This window comes from Gorilla gorilla, chromosome 10 (genome assembly GCF_029281585.2).
Source record: "Gorilla gorilla gorilla isolate KB3781 chromosome 10, NHGRI_mGorGor1-v2.1_pri, whole genome shotgun sequence".
NCBI classification, from domain to species: Eukaryota; Metazoa; Chordata; class Mammalia; order Primates; family Hominidae; genus Gorilla; species Gorilla gorilla.
In genome coordinates, this window is record NC_073234.2 from 17000610 (window position 1) to 17025602 (window position 24993).

A 24993-nucleotide genomic window follows, 5' to 3' on the forward strand; every position below is an offset into this window, starting at 1 on the left:
AGACAGAAGCAAGGTTAAACTTGGGCAATGCATTCTCAGATTCAGCATTTCCTCAGGTCAAAAGCTCAGGCCACTTATATAGTTCCTATAAATCAAATATGTCTTCTTTCATAAAAGATGAGCTACTGAGAAATGCATTTTAGATTATGAAACTAATTGTTCACCAACTCCATTGTGATTATTTTATAAATTTCTTACATCAGCTTCCCCACTAAATCCACCTTTTTTTCCTTTGGACACAAACCATAAAGTAATTATTAGCTAAACCACAAGGAATCTGTAAAGTTTAAATTACTGTTTCAAAGTGTGCAGATCATTGCCAGTAAAGCCACAACTGCAAACTTATTTGCATTGATGAGATAAAAAGAATGATTGATGTTCATAATGCACCAGGAATAGATGGCTGTGTTTCTATATCCACCTTATTAAAGTTTGCAGTTTGTTGTACGCTGTATGCATGAAAATGTCTTCAGTGTCAGTAATGCCTCAAATCGTCTGGAAGCTACAGAATAATTATCAAAGGAATAAATTAAATGGATAAAGTATGTAAGTTACAGGATTATTCTTAAAGAAAGTAACTTTACTTTTCAAATTCAACTACAACTATACGAACTCTTTTTAAAATATAAAATGAAATACTAAGTTCTTACTAATATAGTTTTTTTTAAAGGTTAACAATTTTTATTTATTCTTTTTGAGATAGGGTCTCACTTTGTCACCCATGCTGGAGTGCAGTGGCACCATCTCAGCTCACTGCAACCCCACCTCCCAGGCTCAAGAGATCCTCCTACCTTAGTCTCCCGAGTAGTGAGTAGCTGGGACCAGAAGCGTGTGCCACCGCACCCAGCTAATTTTTGTGGGGTTTTGCCATGTTGCCCAGGCTGGTCTCAAATTCCTGGCCTCAAGTGATCCACCCACCTCAGCCTCCCAAAGTGCTGGGATTACAGGCGCGAGCCACCACGCCTGGCCTGAATATTTTTTAAACTTTATTTTATTGTAGTAAGAAGACAACACGGGATCTACCCTCTTAATCACTTAAGTGTACAATGTAGTATTGTTAATTGTAGAGAGAATGTCATACAGCAGATCTCTAGAACTTACTCGTCTTACGTAACTTAGGCTTTATGCCCACTGATGGGAACTCCCCATTTCCCCCTCTCTCCTCTCCCTTGCAACCACCGTTCTACTCTCTGTTTGCGTGAGTTTGACTGTTTTAGATCCCTCATGTAAATGGAATCGTGCAGTATTTGTCCTTCTGTGACTGGCTTATTTCACTTAGCCTAATATAGGGGAACTTATTAAGATAGCAATATAACAACATGATAAAGACAATTTAGAGTCACATTCTCCTGAATGGGATTCCTGGCTGTACCATTTACTCCAGGTGTGAACTTGGGCAAGCTGTGTAAACTCTGAAAGTCTTGGTTTTATTACCCTCAAAATGGGGGTACTGGTAATAGTAACTCCAAAGAATTGTTGGAAGGGGTGAATGGCGCTGTTGGCGTTTGCTTTCTTTTGCAGGCAAGAAGCTCTTCTGGCTGCCATTAGTGAAAAAGACGCCAATATAGCTCTCTTGGAGCTTTCGTCCTCTAAGAAGAAGACCCAAGAGGAAGTGGCTGCCCTGAAGCGGGAGAAGGATCGTCTGGTACAGCAGCTTAAGCAGCAGGTATTGTTAAATGCCAGCAGGAGGGTCAGTGGGGCCAGCTTTCATACCATTCTCCACACAGGTCTTTGCCAGCTTGTACTTTAAGGTCTTATGTTTCATATTAGACATCTGATCATTGGAGCTAGTTAGTTTCCATCATTAGAGACTTTTTATCTCCGCAAATCTGTGTCTAGGAAATGCAGAGCATTCGTGGTAAGAGGGCTGTTTTGGACAATGTCACAGGTCTTCTATGAGAATGTTTTTTAACTTTGTACAATGGATTGTAGAAATTAGTGAAATTAGCCCATTTGACATGAAAAGGCTTTTTTTTTTTAAACATCCAGCAAGATTTCTATGACAGCAGCCACTAAGGATATTTTCATGAAAAGATTTCCAGTTATTCAGGATTGGGTAAGCTCTGAAGATAAGAACAAAGGTTGGCCCTTTTCTTTTTCAGCCTAAATGCTCTCAAAATTTAATGCTTAATATTCATGTAACACCTTTTGTTTGTGAAAATAAAAGCTAAAAGTTTCCCCTTTGATGATGGTTGCACAACAGTATGAATGTACCTAATACACAAAACCATCAACTTAAAAATCGTTAAAATGGTAACGTTTTATGTTAGACATATTTTACCACAATAAAGAAATGGGGAAAAACATTTCCCTTGGAAGATAAGGAGAGCGCTGGATGTTTACATCGGAGCCCTGCTTGAACGGCAGTGCTCCTCGTTGAGTGCTCCTGGCTGGGCGCAGCATCCGCGTCCCAGCCTCCGTGGCTGTCTCCTGCATTCCCAGTCACGTTGGCTGTACATTTTGGCTGCCCAGGTGTGCTCTTCGCCCTCAAGTAATGAGACCGAGAAAGAGCTTTTCAAGTAAAGAAATTTCTTTTCTTCTATTTTTGGAGGTCAGTCATCAATTGATGGTATTTTGGCATAATGTTTATATTAACAAGAATGAATATTGAAACAACGAAGTTATTTTCTCTGTGGATCAAATTAAAACTGCTTAGAAATAGTCTTTATATGTATTTATGTTGCACACTTTGCTGAGAAAATACCAAAATATGTCTTTTTTCTGCAGGATGGATAGTTGACCAGCAAAAAGTAACCCATTGCTTATTCACAAGTGAAATAAAACTTTTCCAGGGTCCTAAAATACTTTCTAGCAAGAAGAGGACATCATCTAATATTTTGACTACCTGTTATGTAAGATAGGAAGAATGTGCTATTATTAAAGACATCCGTCCAGTAGTTGAAAACTGAAATTTGGCTCATCAAAGCTGATAATAGCAAATTGGAGGATATTATTGGATAAAGGAGTTCACTGCTGTGTGAGTTTATATATTCAGCAATATCAGTTATCTTAAGTAGTTAGGCTTGAATACATAGGCCTATGATTTAAGCAGTTCTTGATCTCTTCACTTAAGACACCAAATAGAATTGAATATCTAGCAGACCAGAATACCATACCTCATTCACAGTGGTTTTTGATTAGTGGCCTCGGAAGAACATATGTTTTCATTATGTGAAAATTAAGGAAATTGGCCGGGCACGGTGGCTCATGCCTGTAATCCCAGCACTTTGGGAGGCCAAGGCGGGTGGATCATGAGGTCAGGAAATTGAGACCATCCTGGCCAACATGGTGAAACCCCGTCTCCACTAAAAATACAAAAATTAGCTGGATGTGGTGGTGCACCTCTGTAGTCCCAGATACTTGGGAGGCTGAGGCAGGAGAATCACTTGAGTCCAGGAGGTGGAGGTTGCAGTGAGCCGAGATCACACCACAGCACTCTAGCCTGACAAGAGGACGAGAGTCCATCTCAAAAGAAAAAGAAGAAAAGAAAAAAAGAAAATTAAGGAAATTAATTAATCTCTGAGCTTATAACCTTAGAAGGAAGTAGCTAAACAATTCTCAGTGTCTTTATATCAAACCACATGCCTTGAATTTTCTGTAGCGATGTGTCCTGTATGAAGAGAAAAATAATAACATTTCTTAGGAGTCCTTTCTACAGTCATCTCCTGCCTCCCTTTTACATTCCTGCCCTTTCAAAACGTATCTGGATGCTGTGAGCAAGAAGGAAGGAGTCTTGCCAAAGGCATTTGATTCTTTAATTCCTCCAAGAGTGTGTACTAACTTTTGGACAAGGGAGAGGCCTTTTGGAAAGAGGATATGGCATCAATGTTGTTTTAATTTAAAGCTTCTAGTCCATGAATTGCTGGAATGTGCCTCAGTCTAAAGGCTATTTCCTAACAGGGAAGCAGTCAGCATTGACCAGGCTTTCCAGCAAATGGAGCTGCCACTGCCTGATAGGCTCTTGGCGCTCACATGTGATTCCTATTGTCAGAAAGAGGTGAAGCAATGAGGGATATATAGATTTGGGGGTCACCTTCTAATATGGTCCCAATTTACTTATCCCCTCTAACCACCCCCTACAGGGTAACTTGTCTCCTTGACTCATTCATGGCAAAGCAGCACTTGGAGAGGCTGCATCAGAGGAAGGGGCCAGGGCCAATGAAAAAAATAAACTAAGGCTGTCTAACAAACTCCAGATGTTCTGTGGTGGGTGCCAGCCAGTGTGTTCAGACCTTAAGTCATGAAGAAGCCCCACTGTGATTGTCAGGCCCCCGCACGAGATTTAATGTAAACTCAGATAGAACCCTGGAAAGCATTAATACAATCTGTTTAGTCACAGCAGCTGTCACAAGATGGCCTTTCTCTCAGCATTATTTTCTTCTTTTCACCTCCAGAATTTTACAACCTCCATATTGTGTTGGTTGCTGGTGTGAAATCTGGCTCTGCCCCTGTGTGCTCTACACAGATGTGTTATAGGCAGGCTGGGCTTTTCAGGACAGGCTGGGATTTTTTTTTTTTTTTTTCTGTTTTTAAGAGTCAACTATAACAGTATAAAAGTAAAGGCTACAAACTTAAACAGATTTGGTTTGAATCTAGATAATCTCGTTTACAACTACAATTTTGTAATCCTCTGCATTAGAATTAATTGTCACACCATATATTCTTTGATTCCAGTGTTTTGTAGGCGTGAGGGATACAAAAGCACAGTGCTCGTCTTAAAGGAACTCACAGGCTAATGCATCAAACCCTGGTTGTTCTAGTCATCTGGCAGACATTCTGTGTTAGTCTGCTTCCACACTGCTGTAAAGTACTACCTGAGACTGGGTAATGTAAAGACAAGAGGTTTAGTTGACTCACAGATCCACATGGCTGGGGAGGCCTCAGGAAACTTACAATCATGGCGGAAGGTGAAGGGGAAGCAAGGCACATCTTACATGGTGGCGGGAGAGAGAGCGATCAAGCAAGGAACTGCCACACACTTTTCAACCATCAGATCTTGTGAGAACTCACTATCTTAACAGCAAAGGGGAGGTCTGCCCCCATGATCCAATCACCTCCCACCAGGCCCCTCCCCTGACACATGGGGATTACAATTTGAGGTGAGATTTGGGTGGGGACGCAGAGCCAAATCGTATCACGTTCTGTAGAAGGTAGTCCTGGCCTTGCCAACTTTTTCTGCTGACAGCTTTAGCAGGTCATCCAAACATTATGTAACTTATTTACCCATTCACTTCAGATTTACCTCACAGAGTTGGTGTGAAATTCAATAAGATAGCACACCTGAAGTGCTTAGAGTCCCCCCTTCCATTCCCTGTCACTGATAGCCCTGTTCGTGGTCAGAACTGTGCCATAGGTGACACACAGTACATTGAGGGAGGGGTAGTCTCAGTAAGCATGGCTCTTGTTCCTTTTTTTTGTTTTGTTTTTGAGATGGAGTTTTGCTCTGTTCCCCAGGCTGCAGTGCAGTGGTGCGATCTCGGCTCACTGCAACCTCCACCTCCTAGGCTGAAGCAATTCTCTGCCTCAGCTTCCTGAGTAGCTGGGATTATGGGTGCCCGCCACCGCGCCCGGCTAATTTTTTATATTTTTAGTAGAGATGGGGTTTCACCAGCTTGGCCAGGCTGATCTTGAACTCCTGACCTCGTGATCCACCTGTGTTTGCCTCCCAAAGTGCTGGGATTACAGGCGTGAGCCACCACGCCCGGCCTGGCTCTACTTCTTGGTTGTCTCTAGCCACTTTATTTAAATGTGCAGACTCACACAGTGTTCAGAATTACACAACCAGCACATGGCGTTCCACTCCTCTGAGGAAGAACGTATTTCTCAGGGCAGTTAGGAAAAAGAGGTAGAGGTACTTTTTATCCTTTCTTTTTTCCACCTGTTCTTTTTAATGATATGACTCTCATATAGAATTTTTAAAAAATAATTCTAAATTCTAATATGTCTTTCTTAAATCTTACATTTTCGTCACTGAAGAACATTTAAATGCCCGTCTGGCTGAAGTCCTCAACATTAGGAAAATGACAACTCCCAAGCTACATCCCATCTCACTCGCCTTCGAGTTCTGTGATTTTCCACATGTTACCTCCCGTTCTGGGTATCCCCGAGTAGTATAACTTTTCAGAATTCTGTGAAAATAGAGCAGTGACAATAATGGCCACCACGTGCCACTTGACTGTCGTGCGCAGGGCACAGGGGCTTTACATCACCGGGTCTTCCCCACAGCTCTGGAGAGTGTCTTCGTTATTTGGGGAAGCGCTTCAGACCCAAAAAGGTTAAAACTGTGGCTAAATTTCCATGAAGAAGACTAAGCGGTGGAGCTAGAATTAGAACTGATTCTCTTCTCACTGTCACCGTCTTTTGTGAAGATTCCAGATGGTTGGTAATCAGATTGTATTAGAATTGGAATAATACAAACAATGCTATTTTATGTTTTTATGATACTCATTTGTTCCCTGAGACGCAGAAAAGGGGATCTATTTATACTCCAGCCCTTCCCCTCTCCATCCGTAAAGAACCAGAAACAAAAAAGAAACGGTGCGATTTGTTCCCCTTTTCACTGTTCCAGGCTGAGCATCACCTTTCGGTACACGCGGTCTTTCTCCCGTCGTCCCAGCACTACTTCCTTGAGATGAGATGACATCAGGTGATCCCGTTGGTCTTGAGAATGATCCCATATTCTTCAGTCAAGCATTTTCATACAGTAGTTTTCTACTGTGTTGTGTGTATTTTACTTGCTTAATCCTCCCAAAGCCGCTTTATTTCCCTCATCACTAAGTTCTTGATGGGAAGAGCGTTTCACCGTTGCCTCAAGTACTTTCAGTAGGCATGGTATACCTGAATCAAGTGAATAATATTTTGAGTAACTGTCTTTTATTAACTTCCATCCACTCTCTAGTTAACAGTTTTCAGTCTCTCTTGTGGCACTGCATGTGATACCTTTGCTCTTACTTGTTGTTTCATCAGTAGAGCTGAGTACTTTGACATTCTCTGATTAGGTTGGGAAAACCAGCCTATGCTTTGAATTGGCCGTTTCTGCAATCTAGCAGACATTCTAGCACACATTCACTCATCTGTGAACCCGCATTTGTACATGCTTTCACACTTCCCCATCCCTATTAGAGTGCTGATTACCATAATAATAGGATTCAAAGCTCTGTCCACATATCCCACTCAGAAACACTTTGTCCTGTAATATGGACTTGCTATCTTTCGATTCATTTATTTAAGGTTATTTTACTCCTTTGTTGTTAGCGAAAAGAAAATGTATATAGGTTAATGCCTTTCTTATTTTGACTTTAACCTTTTTTCTCACATGATGTAGGGCTGGCCATTGGCCCACCTTTAAATGGCTGTATATCATCTATCTTTTCCTCCTCGTGGAAAAGGCTATTGTCTATTATAGAAGCATGGTGTACTAATTATGAAGTTGTGGTTGAAAAGACACTTTATCATCACTCTAGCCACTTGGAACTTTCCAAATAAATCATTATTTGGACTAAAATTTCCCAGGTTTGTTTATAGTACAAAGGTGAATACCTTTTTGAAGGTTCAGTAAACTCTCTTTGTTAGGAACTGAGGGTTATGACAACAATAAAATATCTGTTTCAGCTTTCAGTTTTGGTGGACATGTTCTTTGATCACAGCTTTTATGAGAGAAAATGCAGTTTTATTATTAATTCTTCTCTAGCCAAACTCAAATCATTTTACTGGTTTGAAATGTGTCGTCTTTACCTATCTCAAAGTTTTGAGTAAAGAATATAAATATATTGTTTTGTATATGAAAAATGTGATTTGTTCTCATTTACTAAAATTTGGGAAGAACTGGCTTAACGTTGATCTGAAGAATGTAGGGGTCAGACACTTTTTTAAAAAAAGGCTCAAATTTGATTTTCAAATTCTTAGCCCAGGGCCCTGACCACTCCCCGTTGGAGCAATATTTAGGACCACCAAGTTGGAGACAGTAAATAATTGATTCTTACATGTGAGACTGATTGTCGGCTCTCTGCAGTATACATGAGTTGTTTCTGAATGAAGCTAAAATCTTGTGAAGACATACTAATAATCTAATATGAACCCAGTTAGATGAAAATCACCTTTTGGGACTTATTCTGTTCTATGAAAAAAAAATCATACGAAAAATTCTCCTAACTAGCCAAGAAAATAGACCTGTCTGTAGTCTACTTAGTGATTTAAAGCCTTTTCCTTAGACATGAAATCAATGATGGAAGCTTGTTGCCAATAAGAATAATGGAGAATCAACCTTTAAAGCCACATACATGATGTAGAATTTCAAGTTGCCATTATTCTGTATTGTAATGGTCAGCCAGAGAGACATGTGTCTAGTCAGTTTTATTAACTACTTTCTACAGCAGTCCTCCCTTCCTTTTCTCTGTCCTATTTTCTGAACCAACAGAGGACTAAATTTTCTTACAGAGTCAGGAAGTTAAGACTTAAAATTTAAGGAATATGAGGGTAGAGTGTACCTTGTTGACTTATATTATCGCATCTGAACCTTCAGATGACATCCTGAAATAAATTGCACAGTTAGGGTATTTTATACCTATGATTCCCATTAGGGACTTCATGGTTTTGACAAATACACTATCAAAGGGAAGTACATCACAAAGAACACTACTTGCAGGTCAAATATTGACTAATTTAGGGAATATATTGTGTGATATTTTGGTCTAATTTTTCACTTTCAGTTTGTTGCTGTAATACACATAGGGAATTTTTAAAATATATGTATTTTAGATTTATGCTGTATTTGTAAATTCCCATAAATACATAAAAGGACTATGCTAAGCTGTCTTTGGGGTGACCACACTAGTGTATTTTCCTCTCATGTTTTACCATAAGCAGCAAGAAGAAACCAGGCCCCCACCTTCAGCACTTTAACTGGAAATCTACTTAGCTAGATCTCTGAGTTCATTCAGTACATTCTCCACTTTCTACACAACTGTAGGTGACATTGTTGCTGAAGTTCTGGTACTGCATATCAGGGATCCCAGTAACAAGTTCCTTGCTTCCCTTGAAGATCCAGTGGCAGCCTCCTTAAAGCCCCTATTTCAGCGAACAGCCAATTCAGGGCACTTGAGGTTTGCACTAGTCTCTCCTCAGAATCTTTCCAGGTCTTCCAGTTTCCGCCCACTACCCAGCTCCAAAGCCACACTGGCGTTTGAAGTTTTTGTTACAGTGTTACCCCATTCCCAGTTATGCCAAAATCTATTAGTTATCTACTACTGCATAAAAATTACCCTTAACTGAGTGGCTTAAAGTAGTAATTATTGTCTCACACAGTGACTGAGGGTCAGGAATCTGCCAGCAGCTTAGCAGGTGGTTCTGACCCGGGGTCCTCTGTAGGGTTACTTTGGACACGAGAGCCAGCTTCTTCAGAAGTGACCCGAGAGAGGAAGAGAGCAACCAAAATGGAATTTGCAGTGTCTTCCATAACCGAACCTCAGAAGTGACATACCATCACTTCTGCCTTATTCTGTTCACACAGACCAACCCTTACATAGTATAGGAGGGGACAGCACAGTGATGCGAATACCTGGAGACAGAGATCCTTGCAAGCCATCCTGAAGGCTGACTACCACAGCAAGTGCATGAATAAACAAATTTGGTATGTCCATGCAGTGAAATGCTGCTCAGCAGTAGATAGAAATGAAATACACACAACAGGTTGGATGAATCGCAAAGACACACCGAGCAAAAATGGAGACACAGAAAAGTACATACTGTATGATTCCACCATACTATACAGTGTAAAAAAGCAGATCAGACAACAAAGCAGAACTTACTTCATCGTTTCTTCCCCTCGTCAGCTCACTTGAGAGGCCTGCAGGGGGAAAGGGACAAGTTCTATTCTCTTTCACTCCTCTGCCTTCTTCATCTTCTGATGCTGCTTCTCTGGCCAACATTGTTTCCTTTGGGGTGGAGCAGCAGCCAAAAGACGCAAACCTGACAGCTTTCTGTAACATCACTTGACCCACAGACGGCGCCTGCATCCTTGCCATGCCAAACGGTGAGAAATAGGCCGCCTCGATACTTCTGTTTCCGTCTGCCATCTGTCTCCTTCTCAGATAAGCACAAGGCAAATCAACAAGTCTGATGGAATGAGATGCCAGTGTCCTTGACTTGTACTCACACTCAGTCTTTAGGAGTGGTTCTCTTTGAGCCCTCTCTCTCTTAGCTAAGGCAAAGGGGACTCTTGTGAATGAACACGTAACTCTCCATGTGACAAGTCCTTCCAGCAGTAGCACTACGCTCACACCAGTCTTAGACAGATGGATGAAGGGCACCTGCTGAGGCAGTGGACTGCCAACAGTAGTGCCTTTTCAGCCACTGGCCACTAAGCTGCCTTTGTACGTCTTGGTTGCTTAGCTCTTTTTTGTCACCTGCTTTGGGCCTTGGTCACCAGTTCTATAACAACTGGAAAAGCCCATTCATCATACTATTAAAACTGTTTTACATTGTAAAAGAAGATAACAGTGGTAGGATAAAACAGCAGAGAGCTCCTGAGTTGTTAGTGAATAAAGGGAAAATTAAATAGCAAGTATTACAGCAGCTTAAGTGCTGCGGAAACTGTGGAAAGTAAAATGTTGTAAACATCTGTTCATCTCACTTAGTTTAAATCCTTGATAATGAGGCCAGCCTCTGAGAGCATTTATGTACCCATTTGTTTTATATATGAATCTGTCATCTATAATGCCAGGTGCCAGTTTTATGACTGAGAAGACATTCCTCAAAACACATCTGTGTTAGGCACTGCCAGGGCCCGTTCACCTTGCCCTTGACGATGCCTACTTCATATCTGCTGTGCACATCAGCATCAGCCTCCCAGCTGTCCTGCATGATGTCATCTCCTTGATGGTGACTGTTGTTTTATCCTAGAAAATGAAAACTTTGGTTAGAATATTCAGAATTTGACAGAAGAATGCAATTCCGAGAAAAACAGAAGATTACAGTTCAGTCTATATTTAATAATTCAACGGCCCTTATTTTTTTATTTACTTATTTATTTTTAATAAAGACACTCACTCTGTTGCCCAGGCTGGAGTGCGGTGTGCAGTCATAGCTCCTGGCCTCAAGCCATCCTCCCACCTTGACCTCCCAAAGTGCTGAGATTACACTCACGAGCCACCACAACCGTCCTCAGTGGCCCCTATTGACTAGTTAAGATAAAAATGTTAATCTTTTAAAAATTATTTTACCTCCTTTCAACCCTAAATTTGTGTATATTAAGTACTCAAATATATATACTTCTTCCTCTGAACCATTACAAACACTAAGATCAACTAGATTGTTCCTACTGATGGTATCCAGATTGTTCTGAAAGAAACTAGATGTAAACCATTTTTCATTCACTGTCCTCACTTCTGGAATTGCCTTGCACTTCCTCAGCTCAATCTCCACTTTAAACTTCTCTTCAAGACTCATCATCATAGGTTGGAATTTCCTAGCCTGAAGTCACTATTTTTCCTTATCATTAGCAAAGCCATTCTGTGCTTTTTTTCATTCACGTATTCATTTTCCCCTGGCTTAAGTTGAACAAATGAGAAGAAAGGAGGAAGGGAGGGAGCAGAGAGAAAGAGAAAGAAACTTTTCACTTGGACTAGAGTTGTTAATTGTATTTATTCTTTATGTTAAGCCAGGTTATTCTTGTTGGTGTGATTATTTGTTCAAATCTAAGAATTCCCATTCTATAACCATTCCTGTCTTGTTTTCCTGTTTGTATGTATAGCGTGGCACAATAGAAATAGTAACTGAGTGTCAGGAGACCTGAGCTCTAGATCCAACTCTATTGATAAATAAGTATATAATCTTGAACGTAATAACACCATCAACGAATATCAAACACTTCACACTTTACGAAGTACTATTCAGATACTTAATAGCGCCTGACCCTGGGGCTGTATGGGCGAAGCAGATCTCATAAATAAAAGGAGTGAGTGGTTTAAAGCCACAGCAGAAAAAGAACTGTGAGAAAGTAGGGGCCACATGGTGTTGTCTACAGAGGCAGGCACTTCTAACTCCAGCTCTCGTGACCACGTCAGACGCGAGCCCTGTGTTATTCAGGCATCCATGTTTCCCTGGAGAATTCAGATTTTTATACAAATCTCTTTATGTCTAAGTGTTGGCAGCTAATGTGTTTTTTATTTTATATAAATCAGGCCACAAGGCTGATTTAATTGTGTTTGTTTTAACACAGATAAGGCCACAAGCTGCCTGACTTGCCTCGTCGGGCTTTATCTTCCTCATCTGTAATATTGGGTGGATAGATCAGATGATTTTAAAGTCTAAAATTCATTATTTTCTGTATTTTGATAAATCAACATATTTACCTGTAGCTGTATCATCTGCCAAATGCTGACATTAAGAGGTTAAAAAGAAGCAGTCAAAAAGCATAAGAAAACATGTGTAAAGATTGTTTAACTCTGTCTATAGAAATTTGCTTTTTTAATGAAAGTATTATTTTATTAAAAAGTATTACATTATGAAGATGAAAAAATCTTGGTTTTTTGAATCCTTCAAAGAAATATATCATATTTTGATGGATTCTGCTTGATTGGAGTTACTAATAAGTAAAAAGTCCAGAGGCTGGGAATGTGGGGAAACCTGGACTCATCCCAGGCTCCTTTCATCCATCTGTTGCATTTTTTTGTCATCATTTCCAGATGTAGGAAAATCCCTCACAACAATTTGATAAGACTCTTCCCTTCATTTCCAGCATCAAATCTAACTTGCCTTTCCTATCGTCAAACTGCTGCCTTTTATGATGCCACAGGGAATTAATTTATAAATCTTCTGTGTTTCCTGATCCCTCTTGAATTGTCTCAATGCAGATAAATCAACCTAGGTTTCCTGCCCGTACGCTGGTGCCCTCCTCTCCCTGTTTCTTCTGTGTCCGTCAGGTGGTGTGATTTATAGCTGCCTTTCCTATGCTCATTGACCTTGGTCTGAGGATCTCATTAAGCATATGTAAAACTAGAAAGATTAGTTTGAGGGTTGTTCCCTCCTCCATTAAACTTCTCTTGGTGGGAACCAGTCAGACCAATATATTCCAAAAATCTGTTCCTGCTGCCTCTTTTGGTCTCTTTTGAACTAATGTAGATACTCATTAAAAGCAAATGTGAATTAGACAAGTGTGGTGGCGGGCGCCTGTAATCTCAGCTACTCGGGAGGCTGAGGCAGGAGAATCACTTGAACCTGGGAGGCGGAGGCTTCAGTGAGGCGAGATCACACCACTGCACTCCAGCCTGGGTGACAAAACAAGACTCTGTCACACACACACACAAAAAGCGAATGTGGAATTAAATGATATTTGCATTCAAGGATAATAGGAGTGGTGTTAAACTAGAATATTAGCTGTCACTGAGTGCCGTTTTCAGAAGCTATAATTTACATGACCAAATGTATTATCACATGACTTTCTGGAAAACAGTATTCACGCCATTAGTCATCTCAAGAAGATACTGTTTAACATCTAGACAGCTGAGCCCTATTTTGAGTTCTTTATGTGAATTAATTCATTTAATCATCACTACAGCCCTCAGAAGTGGAGTTATCCTCATTTTACAGAGAGGGGAAGAGGTTAAGTAACTTGCCCTAAGTCCCGTAGCTCATAAGTGGCTGAGCCAGGGCAGGATTCAGAGCCGATCATATCACTCCAGAGCTGACACTCCTGATCACTACACCAAAATGTGTTACCATCATTACAGCATGTGCTTTTGGTGAGAGATTTCAATAGACTTCAGCCATATTATTAATAACCCCATCATACTCTGTTGTAATAAATAGTACTTTAATCTACCCTTATTATAAATTACAGTGAAAATATATACATTACTGTAAAGGACTGCTGCCAATTTTAAAAGATTAATTCAGAATCCTGACAGGTCAAACTGTTTTCTAAATCTTGTATTAAAAAGATGTCTTCTAATTTTAACAATTACCTTGTAAATAGTTGACTGGATTAATGAACAGCTGTACAGCAGAGGAGAGGGTAAAATGATAAGCTGATTTTTAAGCAGATAAGTTCGAAAATCTGTGTGCTCATAACCCTAAATTACCATTGGAAATAATTTTGTTATTAAAATACTATCATATATACATAGACAAGATGTATGCAAATCTGGTTCCAAAGTATTGCACAGCATTTATTAAGATAGCGTTTAGCCACCAGCATTTTTTTTTAATTTTAAGAATCAATTAATTTGCATACTTTAAGAGCTCATAGAGATGAGTGATTGGAAAGCTGTTGAAAAGTTCATAGAAAATAGTGACTGTTGAAGAAGGAACATCTATCATACCTGAAGTTCAATATTTTTCCCCCTATATTTCAAAAGTTTTATGAAATATAAGAATTTAAAGAAATAAATTGTTGAGCTTTAATACTAAAACAGTATTTGTGGTAGTTGGTTTTCAGGGTAGAGATGCTTAAAGTTTATGGTATTGCCAGCCTTGTTCCTGAATGGAGCATTTAGAATTGGATATGATGTTTTTCCTGGTCTTGCATAAAATTGCAACCTACTAATGGTTAAATCTAAAATTATGGGTTCTCAGAAAATAATTTGGAACATGTACAGTCTGGGCCTACGTAACTTTTAACAAGCTGATTCATTAGAAATATGCAAAGAGATTGAATGGATATTACTGTGCTTAAATCTACATATGCACTTTACGAGCACACCCAAATTGCACACCAAACTGTCTCCTGAGACCCAGATTATAAAACACACTTAGAGAAGCCTGGTTGGTTCTCAGTCATTGGCCTGAAGCCAGTGAAAGGACACAGTTGCATCATATTCCCCTAGTCTACAGTGTTTAACATTTCTTAATTTCAATTTCTGCTAAATGAAAGATTCTTATAAATCAAGTTTTCTTTTCCTAACAAGTTTCCTCGCAATTACCTTCCTATCTTTTTTTTTCTTTTTTTTTTTTTTTTTGTTTTGAGATGGAGTCTCGCTCTGTTGCCCAGGCTAGAGTGCAGTGGCGCGATTTTGGCTCACTGCAAGCTCCACCTCCCGGGTTCACGCCATTCTTCTGCCTCAGCCTCCCGAGTAGCTGGGACTACAGGCGCCCGCCACCAAGCCCTGCTAATTTTCTTGTATTTTTAGTAGAGACAGGGGTTTCATCGTGTTAGCCAGGATGGTCTCGATCTCCTGACCTCGTGATACGCCTGCCTCAGCCTCCCGGAGTGCTGGGATTCCAGACGTGAGCCACCGCGCCTGGCCCCTATCTATCTTATTATTGAGAAACAATAGCCAGGAAGAACCAAAGGAAACCTGTTTTTAAGGCTGGTTCTAGTTGAGCTAATTGCTGTCTAGAGCCCTCTTTGTATTTAGACATCAAGACGTCAGTCACAGCAATGTTCCCTAAGCCCGCATTGTCCTCCTGAATGGTAGATGAAATTACCAGCACCTGACTTGCAGCTCTTCTTATGGCTGTGCACTGAAATAACTATTTCTCTTAATACATATTTTAACAATCTCAGATGAGACTAAGTGGGTCTCTTACTTTTATGTCATCTAGTAAGGAGCCATAACTTAAATATCCTCCTTTTATTCCCATAATGATATAACTATAGGAAAAGAAAAAACATGAGCCATGATTGACAGAAATTACTCTCCTTGTCAGAGATCATTTCCTCTGTTGCTTAAAGCTTCTTGCAATGCAGCCTTTTTTTTTTTTTTTTTTTTTTTTTTTTTTTTTTTTGAGACAGAGCCTTGCTCTTTCGCCCAACCTGGAGTGCAGTGGCACAAGCTTAGCTCACTGCAACCTCCGCTTCCTGGGTTCAAGCGATTCTCCTGCCTCAGCCTCCCGACTAGCTGGGACTATAGGTGCCCGCCACCATGCCCAGCTATTTTTGTATTTTTAGTAGAGACAGGGTTTCACCATATTGGCCAGGCTGGTCTTGAACTCCTGACGTTGTGATCTGCCCACCTCAGCCTCCCAAAGTGTTGGGATTACAGGCGTAAACCACTGTGCCCAGTCACAAAAAAAATTTTAATTGAAATGCATGCAGCCAGGCATGGTGGCTTATACCTGTAATCCCAGCACTTTGGGACGCCAAGGCAGGCAGATCACTTGAGGTCAAGAGTTCAAGACCAGCCTGGCCAACATGGTGAAACCCCGTCTCTACTAAAAATACAAAAATTAGCCAGCCATGGTGGTGCACACCTGTAATCCCAGCTACTCCAGAGGCTGAGGTGGGAGGATCGCTTGGACCCAGGAGGCAGAGGTTGCAGTGAGCCAAGATTGCACCACTGCACTCCATCCAGCCTGGGCAACAGAGCAAGACTTCGTCTCAAAAAAAAAAAAAAAAAATTTAAAAAGTACACATATCTAAGTATACATGTCAGTGAAATTTTACACACTTATGTAACCAGCATCTACATCCAGGAAGCAGATGATTGCCGACACCCCAGCAACCAGTTCTCACACTCCCTTTTCAGGTACCATCCCCTGCCTATTCCTGCAGGAGTAACTGCTCTACTGAATTCTGACAGTATTGATTAATTGTATCTTAAAAAATCAAAACTTAAAGATTTTCTGTCAACAGAGCAACCAGGGACCCAGAGGCAGAAGCCAGGGCAGCCACCACAGGCAGAGGGCACAGCCTTGACTCAGAGGATTGTTCTCAGACCTTGAAACCTAATGGAATTTTCTCTGCTGGATTTCAGACTTGCTTGGGGCTGATGAGCCCTTTTTTTCTTCTAGTTTTTCCCTTTTGGAATGAGAATGTCTATCATATACTGGTCCCACCATTGTATTTTGGAACCTGATAACTTGTTTTCTGTTTCGCATATTGACAGATGGAGAAGATGGATCATACTTAGTCTCCCTCATACCCAACTCAGATTAATTAGATGAGGAGATTTGGGACTTTAGAGTGATGCTGTTTAGATGGAATTTTGGATTTAGAGTTGTGCCATAGTGGGTTAAGATTTTTGGGGATACTGGAATGGGGTGAACATATTTTGTGTATGGGACAGATAAGAATTTGGTGGGACTAGAAGGCAGGCTGTAGTAGATGGAATGCCCCCCAAAACATATGCCCTCCCCGAACATATAGCCCCCAAAAAACATTATGTCCACGTCCAGTTCCTATAACCTGTAAATGAAACCATATTTGGATAAAGGATCTTTGCAGATGGGATTAAATTAAGGATTTCAAGAAGAGAATATTCTTGATTATCCAGGTGGGGCCCTAACCCTAATGACAAGTCCTTGTGAGAGACAGAGAGAAGACAGATACAGAAGATAAGGTGATATAAAGGCAGAGGCAGAGATTAGACTGGGTGGCTATGAACCAAGAAACGTCCACAGTCACCGAAGCCAAAACAGGCAAGGAAGGATGCTCCCTTAGCGTCTCCACAGGGAACGTGGCCCTGCCAACACTGTACTTTTGAACTTGGGGCCGCTAGAAGTGTGAGAGAGTAAATTTATGTTGTGTTTATGTTGTTTGTGATCATTTCTTATGGCAGCTCCAGGAAACTAACACATGGAGTAGGTAACAACAGCTTCTCGAGTCCTTCATGTATGACAAGCTTGTTGCCCCGGAATGTATTAGGGTTCCCCATTATTTGAAGGAGAAAGGTGAATACATTATCTCTGCTTAATCACTAGCATTTGTTGATATATGCAGAGAAGACATTCTTAAGACAGCCTGGGGGCAGAAGAGGTCAAATAATATTTTTGGAGAAAGGAGAATACTAAGAGACTAATAAGTGTTAGCCTCGGCCGGGCGTGGTGGCTCACGCTTGTAATCCCAGCACTTTGGGAGGCCGAGGCGGGCGGATCACGAGGTCAGGAGATTGAGACCACGGTGAAACCCTGTCTCTACTAAAAATACAAAAAATTAGCCAGGCGTGGTGGTGGGTGCCTGTAGTCCCAGCTGCTCGGAGAGGCTGAGGCAGGAGAATGGCGTGAACCCGGGAGGCGGAGCTTGCAGTGAGCCGAGATCGAGCCACTGCACTCCAGCCTGGGTGACAGAGACTCTGTCTCAAAAAAAAAAAAAAGCCTCATGAATGAGCTAGAAAAGGAGCTCTTAGGCAGAGGGATCATTGTGGCCAGGGGTGCTGAAGCATGAAGCATCCTGAGATCAGGGAGCCATAGAAGGCTTCTTATTACCAAGTCTGCACTACTCCTGGGCAGTGACGTGAGACTTCAGAGCCAAGAGGAGACAGGTCACGGAGAGCCCTTGATTGACAATGCTGAGAGTAGCTTGGACTTGCTCCTGTAGGTGATGCCAAGCCATGGAGAGGCTTTTAGTCTCACTGATGTTTTCAGAGTTTTCTTTTATAGATAAATCAATCACTCTGGCAGCTAATGGAGGAAGTTAAGGGGAGCCTGGAGTAAGAAGATGGTAAGATTAAAAACAGGGAGACTGTTTAAGAATCTATTCCAGTTGCCCAAATACGAAATGATGAGGACAAGAATATAGGGTAGTTGAGATGGAGTAATGTATTCACTAGGCCATTCTGTGTATCAAACACCACCTAATCTTAGTGCCTTAACACAGTAAACGCTTATTTCTTGGTTACACAAAGTCCACCGCAGATCTTGCCGGTTCTATGAGGAAGCTGCCCTCCATGCAGCAATTCAGTAATCCAATTCTACTGAAAATTTCCTCGTTTAGCTCTTTCAGTATGAGGCCTTCTTGGTCACTGTGGCAAAGGAACAAGTAATTGGTGGTTCCCGTGCTGTTTCTTCTATGCTTGGGTCCCAGGGTCACTACCCACAGACCACTGGCCAGTCAGATGTCTGGTCTGGCCGAGTAAGTGGAAGTGGTCTCCCTGATTAAAATGAGTAATCAAGAAGAAAGGCCATATATGGAAGAGAATATAACATGCTCATTTTTAGTAGAGTTGAATTCGAGGTTATTTATACCCAAATAGATACGTCAAGAAAGCCATTGGCTGGAGATGCTCCAGGTAAAGATGAGAGCTGGAAATGATAATTTTGGAGTCATCAGAACAGAAATACTACTTAAACCCATGAAAATGGAATAGCTTGCTTAAGAGAGAATATAGGCAAGTTATACTTACTTTTTACTGTTTTCTGACACATACTAAAATATTAACACAGGCTATTCTTTTCATCCTTATAGATTATAGTTCAATGAGCATATGCCCCCTGTAAGCCTGTTGGTAATGGGTTTCAGAATTGGCTCTACTGGATATGCATTGCTAGGAGTTTGTATGCAGTTCTAGGGTTTTTAAGACCTTTTTTTCATGTCTTACATGTGTTGAAAATGCTTTAAGCATTTATGGCACAATATATCACAAGTGATTGTGATCTTATATACCCCATAGCCATTTTGCTGATTTGATATATAAATTAATAAAGCTCTGTTCCTGGAAATGAGGATAATGCTACATGAATACTCCAAAGAGTTAACATAAATGTAGTCTTGAAAAGCACTCCCTCAAGAAAAGAATTCTGTCCAAATCCTATTAATTCCCGGGTATTTTGTCTATTTTCCTTAAAAGCACCTTACATTTAAAAAATCTGTTTTGCATTCAGTCTCTAAGCAAAAATATGTAGTGCCTTTAAAGAAACAACAACAACAAAACCCTCGAGTAGGTTAATCTCTCCATTTTAAGTTACACACGTATTTCACGAACTGATCAAACTTGTCGTTAAGGCTTCATTGATTTCCTCTCCACTCATGGGGTGGGATGGTTGAATCATAGCGGGGCTGTGTGTGTCTGGAAGTGACCTTTGCATATTTGGGTGGTAAATTATACTTCAAAATACCAGTAGACATTTTATTAAAATTTTTATTTTCTTTGGTAGATTATTTCCTTCTAATTATAGTAGTAAACACTGGTATGTTATGATTAGTGATTAGCTTATAACAAACATCTAAACAGGGATAAGTCAGCCTGTTTAGTGATAAACCTGTCTCTTGATATAATTAGAACTGATCACTAGCCAGTATGTCTCCATATATTTCTAGGACAGTGTAACCCACGGTGACATAAATTAAAATTTTTTAAAAATCAAGGATACAGTAAATACCAACTGTCTATTAATATTGATTAATAAATACATTTAAAAAATAATAAAGTTTAATTTTTCAAATTGATAAAAGTAAAAATTACCAAATTGATACATTACTGAGTTAATAAAATTAACATTTACTACTATTAATCTAAATGGGAAGGTGAAACATGGGACAAAGAATGAATTTTTCTGAACCTAAAAACTGGAAGGAAAGTCAAAAGTACTTACCAGAGCATGCTTAGGATGCCCAGAGGTATTGTCAGTTCATCTCCTGGAGGTGGGGTTAGTTTAGTCACCATCAAAATAAAACTGTGGTCAAACCATGAATTTTGGAATATTAAATGAACCCAGTTGTGGATTCACTATGGTCAAATTACTACAAGAACTGGGACTGGAATAGGTTGCCCTGCCCTAGAAGTTTCCTAGTTGATTGAGTTGAGGTCTGATTAAGTTGAGGTCACTTCCAGACACACACAGTCCCACTCTGATTCAACCATCCCACTCCAGGAATGGAGAGGAAATTAATGAAGCCTTACTGACAAGTTTGATGAGGGAGGGAGCAGCTATGTTGGCATGTCTTCTAAGAGCTGTTTCTGACTTCTGGTGCCCAGCAGTAGTCCAGCTATGGTAGCTGATCAGTTGCTGCCCAATTACCTAATCCTATTGGCAAGATGAATGTTTCAGTTCACTGCTGTGCCTTTAGTCATAATTGTCTTTTATTCATTCAGTTTGAGGTCTTCCTGGTTCTTGGGATGTTGAGTGATTCTCAGTTGAAACCTGGACATGTTGGATGTTATGCTATATGACTCTGGGTCTTACTTAGACTTCTGTTTTAGCTGGTTTTCTTTGACACCACTCCAGCAGGGGAAGAGTGGGGTGCTGCCTCAGTATTGCCCAGTGGAGGTAGAAGTCCAGGTTCTCCCACTTGGACCCTGCTGACACTCAAGGGGTGGAGGCTTCTTGTTACTCCTAGGTGGAGATGGGTATTCACATCCCCACTAGGCTTCACTGGTGTATCCCTGCCTGGTTAGGGTAGGAAGGCCTCCACTAACACGGTGGGGGTGAAGGAAGGGGGGCCTGGTTACTGCTGTGCAGTAGTGAAGGTCCTGACTCCACCAGGAGAGACGGCTGTTACTGCTCCATGGAGGTGGAATTCTAGAATCCTCACCTAGTCTCTAGTGACACTGTGGAGGGGAGATTTCATTGCAGATGGTTGGAGATTATAGCCCTGCCTCCCTCGGCTTTCCCTGACACCTTCCAGTGGAGCAAGGAGAGGCTGAAGCACTTCCTCACAACCTGGTGAGCATGGGGCCCACCGTTTGGTCTTTACTGACATGAGTGACAGTGGGACCACGTGGTCTTTGGAATAGAGTGATTGTTGTCCCACAGGTTTCTATGTTGCTAGGCTGTCCCTTTCCTTTGGAGGCTTCTTTGGCTAGAGAGAGTGGGCTCCTGTTGAGGCTTTTTTGGTCTATGCCTGTTGGCATTTCCTGGTTGTTGGCTTCTTCAGCTCTACCTCTGGATATATAAGGCAAAAAGAAGATCCAGGGAGCTGCAGGTCACAGCACTCCTGACTGGTCTGCCTTCTCTCTGCCTTTTTAGTGTTTGTCTGTGTGTATAGTTCTTGTTGTACTTTTATACTTAGTGTGCTGGAGAAAAAAAAAAATTCCTGATACTTCTTAAAGACAGTAAGGCAGACTATTCAGGGGACCACTGAGATGAGGATTTGTGTTAGAGGGCAGAGATCGGGCTCAACTCAGAATACACAAGGACCAATGGAGATCTGTAGCCAAGGAGCAGGGTGGGGGTCAGTGATCGAAAATTACTAAGAAGAAACGCCTTGGCTGGGAGATTCTTGCCAGACCTACTCAACAGGAGTTGCTGAAGACAAGCCAGAGAGATGACATATTGATAGTGGGAGATGAGGAATTTGATCAGATCTCATGAGTGATCAGGCCTCAAGGGTGGGGATTTATTTTTGAAGGAAGACTTAAGCAAACTACCTTTTCTCTTTAGGAAAATAAAATGTATGTTCTGGGCTTAGATATCTAAGTAATCAGTAGGTTGAATTTTAATGCTTACATGCAGATAACTGATTTTTTTAAGTTATAATTTTCATTACTACCTCATCCCTTAGCCCAAGTCACATATTTACCTGTTTTGGAAAACCATACCTCTGGCAGCAGTGGAGCTTTGATGTCTAGTATCATTACTTTATTCAGCTTCCAATTCATTTTAAGTGGTCCTTAATGGGTATTCATTTCTTATCAGAATCAGTCTATACCTGATACTTGTATATTTCTGGAAATCAAAGTTTTTCAAATATTTTGATTTGTAAAATTATAAGTGGAAATATTTCAACAACTATGAAGAGATAGATCATTTAAGATACTTTTCTATAATTAACAACTTTTTTTAGAAAGGCTGATTTTAATAAATGGTGGTTTTCTGTTTTTTTCTTCTACAGAAAAGACTGAAAGCCATTTAGCTCAGTTGTACAAAAAAGAAACTTTAGGGAATAGAGAAAATCAAGAGTGCAATAGTAGCTGTGGGAAAATTTTAACAATGTAACCACATATGTTTGTACAGATACATATATACAGAGAAATCCTTTTATAATGAATAGTCAGAGTATAGGAGAAAAAAATGGTATTGGAGAGTTTGGCCTTATATCATTTGCTTTCAATCTGAATGGTTCAGTAAGAATCTAAAAATGCCTTTATATCCTCTGGGTTTATTTAAAGATACTTCACTGTATGTACACATAGGTGTATAGTTGGTTTATGTTTTGACTCAGTTATATTCTTTTCTTACCACGTATGGACCATGATTTTGTAAAAAGAAAAGATAAAATTCCCTCAGAACATCTAGCTTTAAGAACTTTGGCTGGGCATGGTGGCTTACGCCTGTAATCCCAACACTTTGGGAAACTGAAAGGCAAGAGGATCCCTTGAGCCCAGGAGTTAGTGACGAGCCTGAGCAACGTGGGGAAACCTCATCTCTACACAACAAAAATTTTAAAAATTAGCTGGGCATGGTGGTGCACATCTGTAGTCCCAGGCCTTAGGAAGCTGAGATGGGAAGATCACTTGAGCCCAGGTGGTCAAGGCTACAGTGAGCTGTGATTGTGCTACTGCACTCCAGCCTGGGCGACAGAGGAGACCCTGTCTCAATTTAAATATCAAAAAGAACTTTTATTCTTGTGATCTAAAGTTCTTTTTTTTCTTTTCCTTTAGAGGGAACACACGTGTGTGTGTGTGTGTGTGTGTGTGTGTGTGTAAAGTGCTTGGATTCTTGAAGATCACTTTCTCTGCTTGCTTAGCTGTTCTTCAAGCAGGAGAAAATATGCTGTATTTATGTGATTATAAAAAGCATTGCCAGGCACGGTGGCTCATGCCTGTAATCCCAGCACTTTGGGAGGCCGAGACGGGCAGATCACGAGGTCAGGAGATTGAGACCACGGTGAAACCCCGTCTCTACTAAAACGACAAAAAAATTAGCCAAGTGTGGTGGCGGGCGCCTGTAGTCCCAGCTACTCCGGAGGCTGAGGCAGGAGAATGGCATGAACCCGGGAGGCGGAGGTTGCAGTGAGCTGAGATTTCGCCACTGCACTCCAGCCTGGGTGACAGAGTGAGACTCCGTCTCAAAAAAAAAAAAAAAAAAAAAGCATTAAGCAATTTAATTTCTGTATATTTAGTAAGGAAATGATCATACTTTAAAAAAAACTTTTTAGGCCGGGCACAGTGGCTCACGCCTGTAATCCCAGCACTTTGGGAGGCCAAGGCAGGCGGATCATGAGGTCAGGAGATCGAGACCATCCTGGCTAACACAGTGAAACCCTGTCTCTACTAAAAATACAAAAAACTAGCCAGGTGTGGTGGCGGGCTCCTGTAGTCCCAGCTACTGGGGAGACTGAGGCAGGAGAATGGTGTGAACCTGGGAGGTGGAGCTTGCAGTGAGCCGAGATTGCGCCACTGCACTCTAGCCTGGGTGACAGAGCAAGACTCCTCTAAAAGAAAAAAGAAATTTAGTATTACTTCTTGTTTTCGTGGCGTCTGTATCTGTAAAATACAACTGTATACTCAGTGATACGGTTTGGCTTTGTGTCCCCAACCAAATCTCACATTGATTGTTATTCACAGTGTTGAAGAAGGGGCCTGATGAGAGGTGATTGGATGGGGGCAGCATTCCTCCCTGTTGTTCTCACGATAGTGAGTGAGTTCTCTTGAGATCTGATGGTTTAAAAGTGTGCGATACTTCCCCCCTCACCTGTGCTCTCACTCTCTCCTGCCACCATGTAGAAAAGGTGCTTGCTTCCCTTTCACCTTCCGCCATGATTGTAAGTTTCCTGAGGCCTTCCAGTCATGTTTCCTGTGAAGCCTGAGGGACTGAGTCAGTTGAACCTATTTTCTTCATAAATTTACCCAGTATCAGGTAGTTCTTTACAGCAGTGTGAGAGCAGACTAATACACTCAGCCACTCAGATAACCTAAATTACAGACAAACTGTGGTAAATGTTCTTACATCCTGGCCATTGTTCACTGATTTTTAGAATAACAGAATGTACTTGCCTGCATTTTCTTCTTTTCTTTAGATATGGTGTTGAGTCTCACTGGATCCAGCTAATAATTCCCTTTAAACATTCTGTTCTTTGAGAACAGATACAGCTGGGAGAAATGATCCTATGACATTAAAACTAGAATTGGATTGCATTAGGTTTATTGCAAGGATGTGAGATCTGTACTCCGAAGTGTGGCAGTGACCAGGAGCAAAGGCTCAACCACTCTTTGTTTTTGAACAGTTTCATTTTAGGTACTGCACTGGGCCATTATAGGCAAATTGGCCCAAAAGATGTTTCACTCCTGGAACTTAAGTTCATGACCAACTTTTAGGAATGGCTTTTTAGATCTGACTGTTACTTTTTCAACAGAATGTACCATAATTATATACCATGGCCTTGCCAGAAAACAGGAA

At 40.9% G+C, this 24993-nt stretch overlaps 1 protein-coding gene across 23 annotated transcripts in view; it reads left to right on the plus strand.

The window, feature by feature from the left end:
* The window catches only part of ERC1 (ELKS/RAB6-interacting/CAST family member 1), a 519708-nt gene that overhangs the window by 394367 nt on the left and 100348 nt on the right, over positions 1-24993 (plus strand). For all 23 annotated transcript variants that reach the window (XM_063694551.1, XM_055357508.2, XM_055357510.2 and 20 more), the window contains one exon: positions 1522-1666. In XM_063694551.1, the coding sequence (XP_063550621.1) occupies positions 1522-1666 (145 nt within the window). The remainder of the gene's footprint in view (positions 1-1521; positions 1667-24993) is intronic.